The sequence below is a fragment of the Rattus norvegicus genome, chromosome X (genome assembly GCF_021556685.1).
Source record: "Rattus norvegicus strain SHRSP/BbbUtx chromosome X, alternate assembly SHRSP_T2T, whole genome shotgun sequence".
In the NCBI taxonomy this organism is placed as follows: Eukaryota; Metazoa; Chordata; class Mammalia; order Rodentia; family Muridae; genus Rattus; species Rattus norvegicus.
The window spans coordinates 106,117,501-106,129,447 of NC_141554.1; the positions used below are offsets into that span (position 1 = coordinate 106,117,501).

The 11,947-nt window shown below is 43.1% G+C and overlaps 2 protein-coding genes across 3 annotated transcripts in view; both read left to right on the forward strand.

Annotated features, from left to right (window-relative positions):
• Armcx1 (armadillo repeat containing, X-linked 1) overlaps positions 1-2,110 on the forward strand; it is a 3,942-nt gene extending 1,832 nt beyond the window's left edge. Inside the window, exon 4 of one of the 2 annotated variants that reach the window (XM_087600567.1) lies at positions 199-2,110. In XM_087600567.1, coding sequence (XP_087456693.1) covers positions 327-1,712 — 1,386 coding nt within the window. In that variant the 5' untranslated portion in view covers positions 199-326 and the 3' untranslated portion in view covers positions 1,713-2,110. 2 annotated transcript variants of the gene reach the window in all.
• A 3,650-nt stretch (positions 2,111-5,760) lies between these two features.
• Positions 5,761-11,515, forward strand: LOC120099156 (protein ARMCX6-like). Its single transcript, XM_087601121.1, has 2 exons — positions 5,761-5,819; positions 10,296-11,515. The coding sequence occupies exons 1-2, from the start codon at positions 5,761-5,763 to the stop codon at positions 10,822-10,824; spliced, it is 588 nt and encodes a 195-aa protein (XP_087457247.1). The 3' UTR covers positions 10,825-11,515.
• Positions 11,516-11,947: the final 432 nt, after the last annotated feature.

Below are 11,947 nucleotides of genomic sequence, written 5' to 3' on the forward strand. Positions count from 1 at the left end.
TATAAGTTTAGAGAATCTGGGTGTTTGGAAAACTTCCAAAATTGCTTCCAGATAAAGGAAAAGAATAATGATGATGATGTCAATCCCCAAATGCTAGCCAACCTCTTTGTGTTTTGTAGGCAACTGATTAAGTCTATCTATGTACAAAGGCACAATTGGAGAAGTCATATTCTGTAATCTTTTTCCTTTTCCTCCTAGGTATCACTGTATGTGCTGTTGTAGCTGCCCCTAACCTGCAGAATCTGAAGACTTTGCTCCTGATCTGGGAATATTCTGGATCGGAACAAACCAGCTTTGTGTCTAGGTTAAGGGACCCCAGCTGTACCATGGGTCGCACCCGGGAAGCTGGATGTGTGGCTGCGGGCATGGTCATTGGGGCTGGTGCCTGCTACTGTGTGTACAGACTGACCTGGGGAAAAGATGAGAATGAGAAGTTGTGGGATGATGAAGATGAGGAAGAGGAAGAAGAGGAAGAGTCTTGTAGTGGCAAACCAGAAATTGGGGGCAAAACTGTAAAAGAACGTAAGACTCATGTTGGAGTAGGTGCGGGAGCCAAACCTCAAGATGACTCAAAGTCCAAGGCTGAGGCGAATGTGGGACCTGAGAATGGTCCAGATGTAAAGAAGGAAGTGTACCCAGAATCCCATAGTGAGGGTGGCCTAGAAGCTAAGGCCAAAGCCCTTTTCAAGTCCCTAAAGGAACAGGCAAGTGCAAAGGCAGGCAGAGGCATAAGGTTTCCTAACATCTCTAGGATTAGGACCCTGACATCAAGTTTGCCCTGCCCAGGAGGCAGAGGTGGAGGCTGCCACCCAGGAAGGACTGGCTCTAGGGCTAGGAATAGGACAAGTGGGAAAGTCAAGAGAAAGAACCGAAGCAAGAGTAACAAGGCTCCAGCCACAGCATGGCCTGTTCGCAGGGGCAAGTTCAGCTTTCCCTATAAAATTGATGATATTTTGAGTGCCCCTGATCTTCAAAAGGTCCTTAACATCTTGGAGAGAACAAATGACCCTTTCACTCAGGAAGTAGCACTGGTCACATTGGGTAACAATGCAGCGTACTCATTTAATCAAAATGCCATCCGTGAATTGGGTGGGGTCCCAATTATCGCAAAACTGATAAAAACAAGAGACCCCATTATTAGAGAAAAGACTTACAATGCTCTTAATAACTTGAGTGTTAATTCTGAAAATCAGGGCAAGATTAAGACTTATATCAGTCAAGTGTGTGACGATACCATGGTTTGTCGATTGGACTCAGCTGTCCAGATGGCGGGACTAAGACTCCTTACCAACATGACTGTGACTAATCACTACCAACATTTGCTTTCCTATTCTTTCCCAGACTTCTTTGCTTTGTTATTTCTGGGAAATCACTTCACCAAGATACAAACTATGAAACTAATTATAAACTTTACTGAAAACCCAGCCATGACAAGAGAGCTGGTCAGTTGTAAGGTACCATCAGAACTGATTTCTCTCTTTAATAAAGAATGGGATAGAGAGATTCTTCTTAACATTCTTACCCTCTTTGAAAATATAAATGACAACATAAAAAGTGAAGGGCTTGCATCATCCAGGAAAGAATTCAGCAGAAGCTCACTGTTTTTCTTATTTAAAGAGTCTGGAGTATGTGTTAAGAAAATCAAAGCATTAGCAAGTCATAAGGATCTGGTGGTCAAAGTGAAAGTTCTGAAAGTCTTAACCAAATTATAATCTGAGATCTGTTCCAAGCAACACTGATGTGACGTTTCTTAAGTTTGCACGTGGGAACAATGCATTTTGTAAATCCTTAGGTTTTCATTGTTCTTGTGTAGCAAAGGGATCCTTTGAACTGCGATTTAGGGATAATGAATATCATAAATTGTCAATAGCCATCGATGCTGGCTTTAGACTGAGCCACTCTCAGTATGCCAAATATATATTAGAGCTTGCACAAAGAAAGCATTTATTAATTCAACTTGCTATCTAGGTTGAGATATTTTTATTGTTTAACTAAGCTGACAGTGAAGCAACTATATGTCATAAATAAGCTATACTTTTGTATTGATTTAAATTTATTCATCTAAGAGTTGTGCTTTATCAATAAAGTTATGTTTAAGCAGAAGAAAAAAGGTCCTGTCTTTGTCCTTGGCTTCAGAATCTGTTTGGAGACAATATATCTAACAATACTTATCTATGTAGGTTTATAAAATCTGTAAGAGCCATCGGACAGTGCTGATGCAAGCTTTTAATCTCAGCACTTGGGAGGCAAAGGCAGGAGGATCACTATGAGTTCAAATCCAGCCTGGTCTTCAGAGGGAGTTCCAGGACAGGCAAGGCTATACAGAGACACCCTGTCTCAAAAACCAAACAAACAAATCTGAAAGAGCTTCTAGGCCTCAGTGAGTGCTTCCTATCAGTGCTTACAGGCATCAGAAACTATTGTATACAATGATGTTCAGAGAGTGTTTTTTTTTAAAGGGGAACTTGTCTGTGCTTAAAGAATAAGATACAAAAGGCCAGAAAGGTTATTGAGGGTGGATTGGTGGAAGAAAAGCCTAGAGGTGTAGATACAGCTTCAAAGAGAAGGTTGATAGCCTGTGTCAGATTAAAAAGGAGGCCCTTAAGCAACAATTCATAAAAAGTCAATGGGGCTGACAGGTTACTAGGAAGGAATCTCACAGACAGTTGCCTAAGAGTAACTGTCACAGAAGATCACCAGAACCACTAGCATGTGCAGATGCTGCTGAATCTGACACAAAAAGTACTTTAATCATCGATGCCATGAAATTTTGTTTGAAACCATCAGTTATGACTTCACTGTTTCGCCTTTATACCTTTTTCACTTGCCTCAGACTCTTTGAATAAGCCCACGGTTTACTGTGCTATGTGGATCTGAGTAGTAAATCTCCCAGTAACTCTCAAACAAGAATCAATTTTCTTTCGCTAATCTCTCTCCGGTGTTTTGTTTTTATTTTTTATTTAGGATGATGATAAGCTGGATCCTGGCAAGTGCTGAGCGAGACAGGTGTGGGGCAAGGCAAGGCCACTCCCTGGTGTCCCAGAATTCCCCCAAAAGGTTGCAGCTCTCAATCATTTTAGGAGGAGCCAGATCCTCGCTGTGATTGGTCTGCAGAGCTCATGGGTCAGGCCAGGGAGAAGTTAGTTTCTTCTCTTTTAGGGATGATATGAGACACCCAGAGGCTATCCTGTCATTTTGATTTCTTCATCAAACACATTTATGATCTCTGTTGATCCAAAGGCGCTCAAAGGTAATTTTGTAATAATGGAGTTGAGTTGATTATAAATCGTCCCCACCACTCACAAAGCATAACGTTTCAAGGCTCAGGAAACAGGTTTTCTTTCTTTAATTCATATTTCATCTGCCTCGTTTCAAAAGAGACTCCAGTGTGGGGCAGACAATTGGTGTAGGTAGCATCCATTTCATGTTCACGACTCTCTGGTTTTGCTTGGTTCTGTTGAGAATGTCTTTGAACATAGCGGCCACATGAGACTGGTTTTTTATGCTGGCTGTTTGCTTTACATTTACATCACTTCCCAGGCTGAAGCTTGTCCCTGGCTTCTCTGTTTTCAGTTGTGACCCTTCCTTGTCTTTAGTTCAGAGCAATCTCAGCTCTATTGCTAGGTCCTCTGTGTGCTCAGGCTGAGGGCAAGGTGGGGACAGGAAAGGAGTCCTCAGAACTGACAGTGCTTCACAGGCTTCACCTTTTGCACTGGGGCCTTGTCAGGCCTGTGCTGAGAGCTTGGGCAGTCTGTGTACTTGAAGAGGGGTGTGGGAGGAGTGGGAGGGAAGCAAGGAAAGCAAGCCCTAGTGGAGGGTAACTTTGTCTGCAGAGGCTCATGCAAATATAATTCGACCTCCTGTGGGCTGGCCATTAACATCCTGAAAGGTGACAGAGGAGCTGCAATAAAGCCAGCTTTGTTTGAACTTGCAGTCTCCTCATTTACTGAGCCTTGCTGAGCTTGCAAAGGCTGCAACATGTTATCAAATAAGGTGGGACTTCCTTTGGAAAATAAAATCCAGAATGATAATTTATTACTGTGACAAGTAGAATTAATAAGCACAACGGGTTCTTAATGTTTCCTGCTTAGAACATTTTCTCCCTAAGATCAATGTAGATTGGGATCAAAGATCATAGAGGGTTGTTTATTTAAGGATCTAGTGTTCGAGTGATTTAGAAAGATATTGCTTGTATCAAAGTAAGAGGTTTGGTGTAGATCTGCTCCATTAACTTTATGGGTTTTTTTCTTGAAGAAATGAATAATGATTGATGTTTCCTTATTTTCTCTTTATGACTTCTAGGTTTTAGCCATATTGAAGAATCCTATACAATATATTGATTTTTTAATAAATTTATTTAATATTTTTATCTAAAAATCATGGGGCTGAAGAGATGGCTGACTAAGTGTTCTTCCAGAGGACACAGGTTTGATTCCCAGCACCCTTGTAGTGGCTCACAACTATCTGTGACTCCCATTCCAGGGGACCCAACCTCTCCTCTAGCCTCCATCGGCAGTAGGCATGCATGTGATGCCCAGACATATATGCAGGTAAAATTTTCAAACACATAAAACAAAAGAAGTAAATCTAATAAAATCTTGGTTGTATCCAATCATGTAGATTATGAAGTCAGGATATATTTTCAATACAATTTCTTAGATAAAGGGCTTACTTATGGATACACTTTTTATATTTCATCAGGCCTTGGTTATTTATGACATGTTATTATTATTCCATAATCAAAACGTTTTTATGTTTGTTGAGGCACAGCAATATTCTATCTTTCACCACGGAGCTTTCTTTCATTACAGACTAATAATCTGGTGCTTTCTCAGTTCGGGGTCTAGAAAATAGGAAACAAAAGCTTACCTGGTAGCACCTTAGTGGGATGTGCACTTTGAGAAAACATGAGCAAAAATAAATGGGGACTAAGGCAAGGCTCCAGGGAAAGCACGCATGACTTACTCACCATCTAGACATAATCCTTCGACAGAGTTGATTAAAGATGGTTTCCAAGTACACTGTGAGTAGAAGGAATGGAAAACCTGGCAGGCATGCATGGGCAAGTGTGTGTGCATGTGTGTATGTATGCCTCTGTGTGTGTGTGTGTGTGTGTGTGTGTGTGTGTGTGTGTGTGTGTGTGATATGTGGTGCTAGAGATCAAACGCAGGGCTTTTCACATGGCAGGCAAGCACTCTGAAGCCACTTTCCCAGCCCCCTGTCAGCTTTCTCAAGCAACTGGTCTCTTTGTCAAAGTCTGCCTTATAGGCCATTAACCCCTTTGTATGTCTATGGGCTAGATCATGCTAGTTTGTGCCTCCATTACTCTCTCCCCGTTAGGTGACACTATGTCATGTGACTACTCAAGCTGTGGCTGGAACCAAGGTGGCAATCACAATGGTTCTTGCAGTGTACAAGCAGGATCAATCTTTCTTCTCTATCTTCTGGCCAGAAAATAAACAGTTAACCAGGATCAGAGGTAGAGTCAAGTGGGTCTGGGATGGCATATAAATTGAACGAGGTAGGGAATGTTATACTCACAATCATGCTACTGCAGGAATCAAGGGAAGAGATATCCAAGTTGTGTTCTGGGAAAAAGTTTTGAGATATATATATCTCTCTCAAGGCCCATGGGGATATTAGTCCTCAAGGATGAAATTCCTCAAGATCCAAAGACTGGAGCTTTTATACATTTTTTTTTGTTTCTTTGCCCTCTTGTTAAATATATTATAACTGAATATTTTAAGCTAGTATGAAGGGATGACTAGAATAAGAAGGGAAGGCAAAGGCAAGGGGGCTGCAGTAGAGATGTATGGTGGGTGAGTGGAGTACGTGACAGCTTGCACATATGCCTGCGCTGGGCATTGACCAGACCACATGGCTGTTTCTTGTTTCCCTTTCTCAGTCCTCTGGGGAGGCCCCTCCTCCTACTACATAATGAGTCCACTATGAAGGATTCTATAAGGATCACAAGATGGGATCCACTATACTTTGGGCTTTGAAAATTATTTACTTTGTAAAAGTGGTCTGGACCAAAATTTTGGAGTCAGCAATTGAAGTACTCATCTACACCATTTCCTCTCAGGAAGCACTACAATACAATACAACCCCCCTCAGAAAATTACAATTATTTTGGCAACTGGAAATGAGACTCTGCTTCTTTTGTGGGCCTTTATTTTGCAATTCGTTCTGGTGATTTTTGTGGTGTTGCTGTTTTACTAAAGCAGTCTAAAAAGAGTATGTTCTTTTTTTGACAGTAGCCACTTTAATCCATGTTTAACAGTCAGCTACCCAGTCCATCAAGATTTCCTTCATGCAACCAAGTCAAAGCAATCAAAAGGAAACATTTCATTGTTTTCGAATGGGCCATGCGTGTTAGGAGGCACACCTTAAAAGTTTGCATAATTTAGAACTTTCCATTCTATTTCACCTCACATTATATTTCACAGTCTATACCTAAAGGTCAGTCAGAAGTGACAGCCTAGGGTCATCCTGACCTTGTTGTTGTTATTCTAGTCAGGGTCTCATCAGGTGTCCCTGGCTGGCCAGGGACTTCCTATGGAGAGCAGGCTGGCTTCAAACTCACAGAAATCTACCAGCTTCTGCTCGGAGTGTTATGACTACGTATGTGTGCCTAACAATGTCCTGTGCATGCCTGTGGATTTCAGAAATAGGTTGAAGCTTTACCAAGTTCATCTTCTTCAAAGCATCTTATTCTTCAGGATTTCCTCTCAATTGATGCAGTGTTTTGTTTTGTTTTTTAATCTTCATTGCCTTTACACAGTGAATGTCTCTAAAGTACACACTTTTCCTTTGGAAGTGTTCTGAATTAGGTAAAATTAATGCAAGCCCTTTGGACAGGTTCTTCAGAGAGTCACTGGAATCTTAGAAAGGCATAATCATAGATCCTTATGAATACAATCTGTTCTGCTCTTTTTGGGAAGACTAGGAACACTAGCAGAGAATGTGGGTGGGGTTCTTTAGGGTTACCTCAGAGGCATGGGTGAGCCCATGGTTAGACAGACTGTCACTTAAGTTCTTTTACTGAAATTTAACTCTCACTTCTCTCTTGATTTCCCTGGCTGCCGTAAAGCTTTGACTGTGTTCTGCAGTTCCAATAAACTTGTTTCTGAAAGTATCGCCCATCTACCATGGTCTTTCTGTATGAATGGGATTAAGGAGCATTTGCTGCTACAATTTTATTTCAATTATTTTGATTAAACAGCTGCACTTCCCTGTGAAAGAATCATTACACGTCAGACATTTATGTTTTTTGTCCTCTGTGTTCTTTGAATAGTGAGTTCCAAGGTGTGAGCCCTCCCAATACCTCAGGATTTCCTTGAGAAAACAACTTCTGGGGCTGGCCAATTGCTCTAGGTCAGATGGCATCACACTCCACCTTTTGTTATGGGAAACTATTTTTTTGAGACATGGTTTCTCTGTGTAAACAGCTTTGACTGTCCTGGAACTCATTCTGTAGACCAGCCTGGCCTTGAACTCACAAAGCTCTACCTGTCTCTATTTCCCGAGTGCTGTGATTAAAGGTACATGCCTGGCATGTACTAACATTTTGGCAATACTTTATAATTGCTAATTTTGTCTTTCCTTACCCAAAAACATGAATGATTTTTTTTATTTCCTTCTTATTTTTCAATGAAAAAACATGTTGAGTTTCTGAGGCAAAATCAATTAAAGTGTACCTTCAATATTTTCCTTTAAAGGGAGGAAGGGAGGGAGGGAAGGAGAGAGAGGAAGATTCTGTATTAGCATGGCCTCTTCACTCTTCTCTAAGAGTGATTGTTGTCTAGGAGTTTTTATTCTTCACCTAGTTTATACCCAAGATCTATTAGTTTGCCAAAATTATTGTTGAAGTGCTCCTACAGTTATTGGCTCTAGAAAATTCTCTTTTAGGCAAGCTGGTTGTGACTGATTTTGTGTGTACCATCAAACTTGGGAGAGGGACATTAATTTATCAGTGCTCTGTCTTAATTTCTGTTGCTATAATAAAATACTCTGACAAAAAGTAGCATAAGGTCAGGTGTGGTGTGGTGGCCTTGCCTTTAATCCCAGCACTGGAGAGACAGAGGCTGGTGGGCGTGGAAACTGGAGACCAGGGCATGGATCTTAGGTGACCAAGAACTATAGAGGGGCAAAGTTCTTTGATCCAGCCATCAGCTCTTATTGACCTCAGTGACATGATTTTTATAGTCACATAAAGAAGAAAGGAACCATTCTAGTTATGAACGGTTTGTTATGAAAACGAAGATTATCTGGGAACTTAAGGTCAAAGATAGGCCACAGACTCCTACGCCTGGATCAAGCACATTTTAGTCCTGTAAATGATCCACAAAGTTGAGGGGACAGAGCTGGTTTGGAGAACCTAGAGTTGATATGTGGGGAAATGTTCTACAAAGTCCTAAACTGATGAAAGTTACGATCATTCAGTTCTAAGCATTGATGCTTTTCACACCAATGTTGCTTTGTGTGTCTGTCCATAGAGGGCAGCACAAACCAAGAGAAGGGAAGTCATCTTCAGGATGTTTGATTCTGCCTAATGAAATTTGTATTCTTTTAAGGAAGTGTCAGCCTTGAACCAGTCAGAAGACTCAGGGTGAAGTTCAGCTGTATATCAGAACCTACTATTCCACTCCCATTCCCAGACAACCCTTAATCCTGGTCCTCTTTGGTTCTGTGAACACAGCGCCAGCATCTGCAGTATAGAAATGAAGGTTGGGAAACAGCAGAGCAAATCAGCCCAGCAGTTGTGGAGTATCCAGGTCATGAACTGACTGGAAAATGAGACAGACAATGTGCTAAAAACCTAAAAGGCAGACAATATTTCCATTTTATTTAGCTTATGGAGAAACTAATGGGTTCACTTATGATATTTTCGCATACATCACTGGACCTTGTTCATATGTGCCTTCCATTCAGTCACGTGAGTGTACGAAATAATGGGTTTTAAAATCAGTAATATCTTCATGCAGGTATCTAACATACTGGACTTAAATGACAAACTTCTAAAGCTGGATTCTAGATAGAGCACTCTTGAGACTTCTATGTCAGTGCAAGCACCAAAATTGATTCTTTCTTGTCTGTTTTCCTGTAGATAACCTAGGAAAGGGAGGAAGGAAATCCCTCAATACAATGCAGTATCCCAGAGAAAGCGTGGGAATTGGGTGGGGCCAGTCAGAATATAGGGTTCAGAAGCAACACTTTCTCTGCCTCTTGCAGCCTTTGTTTTCCGTTCCCCAGCACTCTGTTATGTTTAAGGACCAGGAAAAGCGGCTGTTATACTTGAGGGGAAATTTCAGAGAGAAACATTTGGAAATTCTAAATGTGAAACAAAGGAAGAAAGGGAGAAAAGGAGGAAGGCAGTGAGGAGGGAGAGAAAGAAGGACAGAAAGAGAGGGGGATGAAAGAGAGGGAGAGGGGAAGGAAGAGAGGGGGAGGGACAGAAAGAGATTTGGTGTTAGCAAATGTTTCTTGAAAGATGCACAGTATCATGGCAAAGCTGTATTGCACTGAGGACAGGCATTAGACTCTGGTCAGAAGACATACGTGATAATATGGGACCTAGAATACTATTACTAGAGAACTTTGTCAGGACCGAGATCCATTTGCGAGTTTTGATGGAAAGGGCTGTGTTTTGTTGATGAACTATGGAAAATGGGTGTGCAAGCCAGGTCTTGAAGCAGTAAAGGTGTGCATCCACAGCTACAATACGAGAGAAACCAGTTAAGAAAGGAACAGAAGAGTCGGGAACTTCAGACAGGCCTATGCAAGGCAGTAGTCTCAACTCAAGGTTCAAAGAAAGCCAAAGTCCTGAGGATGATGAAGACTTAAATCATTTGTGAAAAGGTTTGAGAAAGTCACAAAGACAATAGCATATCATTAAACAAGAATCACACCTCGACCCCCTGTAAAGTTGATATTTGGAATTCTTAAGGCAATTAACTGTTTTTTCCTTCTCTGTTTTTCTTTGTTTATTCTTTTGGTTTATTTTGTGTTTATTTGTTTTCAAGACAGGGTTACTCAGTGTATCCTTGGCTGTCTAGAAACTAGCTCTGGAGACCAGCCTGGCTTTGAAATCACAGAGATCCACCTGTCTCTAAATCCCAAGGACTAGGATGAAAGATATGTGTCACCAGTACAGGTTGACAAAAAATGTGTCATAAATTCTTGACCTGACCAAGTGTGCTTCCCTTCAAGGAAAACAAAAACAACAAAAGCAACAACAACAGAAGCATCATCATCATCATCACCATCACCACCATCATCATCATCATCATCAGCAGCAGCAGCAGTAGCAGCAGCAGCAGCAAACCACTGTTCACGGAGTCCACAATTGCTGGCTTTTCCCTTACCCACAATGTCAGTAGGCATTTGTCCAGCCTGTCAGTGGTTGGAAGCAGGAGTCCCACCCCCCAGCCCACTGTGAGGGAGAAGGCTCTGGATGTCCCTGAACACCCAAACAGCAGCATTGAAAATCAGGACCAGATTAAGATGTACATCGATGAAGTGTGTAGAGACGCGGTGTTCTGTTGCTGCAAGTCTTTTCTGCAGCAGGCAGGATTAGGTCTGCTAATAAGCATGACAGTCATTAATAACATGCTTGCCAAGTCCCTTTCAGACCCGAAGTTCCCTTTGCTATCCGAGGGGAGTGGATGTGCAAAGGTTCAGGGTCTGGAAGCACAGATGAGTTTGCCTGAAAAGCCAGTGCTGGCGGAGGAAGTACTGGCTGCCCAAATGCTCTTCTCATTCATGTGCCTCTTTACCAGAAGTGGGAGCAGAGAGATGCTTGTGGAAGCCATCTCCCCTTAAGTGGCTGTCTCTGGAAGAATGAGACTGAAGTCACCCAGAGCCCGAGCACTTTACTGAGGGCAAAGAGGCTGCAGTGGGTGCTCCCAAGGATGCGGTCTTAGCCAGTCAGCTCCTCCTTGGGTGAGAGTCCCTTCCAGCCTCTAAATAGAGGGCTACACTCTCACTGGCCAGGCAGGGCTCCCCCAGAGCTGTGGGCACCTTCTGGGTTTTGTAGTCTGCGAGTAAAGTGCACTGTAAATTGCTTCCTTGCAGTCTTCTCCATGCAGTAAAGGGTAGGGGATCCCCGTGGCCCCTAGCTGTGGAGAACTAGCCTCAAATCACAGCGTCTAGATAAAGGGTAAGGGGATCCCTGCAGTCACCGGCTGGCTGTGGATAACTTACATGGAATCACAGCATCAGAGTGAGTGTTGTTGCCCATGGTGATCTCCCTGTGTAAGCTGGACCACTTAACAGAAATCGCACCCATATGGGAGCTTGAGCCCAACTCCCTTCTGCAGCTGCTTAGGTTGAAGTCTTTCCTCCTTCCTCCTTCCTCCTGCCTACACTGGCTGGTGGATGGCTAGCATGTTTACCAAGAAATGCACTCCCTTCCTGTCCATTGTAGTGCCTGACCCTCTTACTCCCCAGTCCTGACACCCTCAGTGCGTATCCTCAATAAACTGTGTGCTTTGATTGGCAAGAAAATTAAAAAGGGGCACTGGCCTCCTCTTTGAGTTTGCGGCCTGCACAAACATGGAGACAAAATGCACCACAGACTCCAGCTGCCTGGGCCCCCTGCTCCCTGAGGACAGGGCTCCTGCTCCCTGAGGACAGAGCCCCTGCTTCCAGAGGACAGGGCTCCTGCTCCCTGAAGACAGAGCCCCTGCTCCCTGACAGGTTCCTGCTCCCTGAAGACAGAGTCCTTGCTCCCTGAGGACAGAGTCCCTCTCCTGAGGAAAGGGTTCCTGCTTCCTGAGGACAGGGCTCCTGCTCCCTGAGGACAGAGCCCCTGCTTCCAGAGGACAGGGCTCCTGCTCCCTGACAGGTGCACTCAGCAGTGCTCAAAGGAGGCAGGGGGCAGAAGGGCCCTGCTGTGCTTAGGAGGAGTATGTTTCAAGAGAGGGATTCAGGGGAGGGGTGAGGG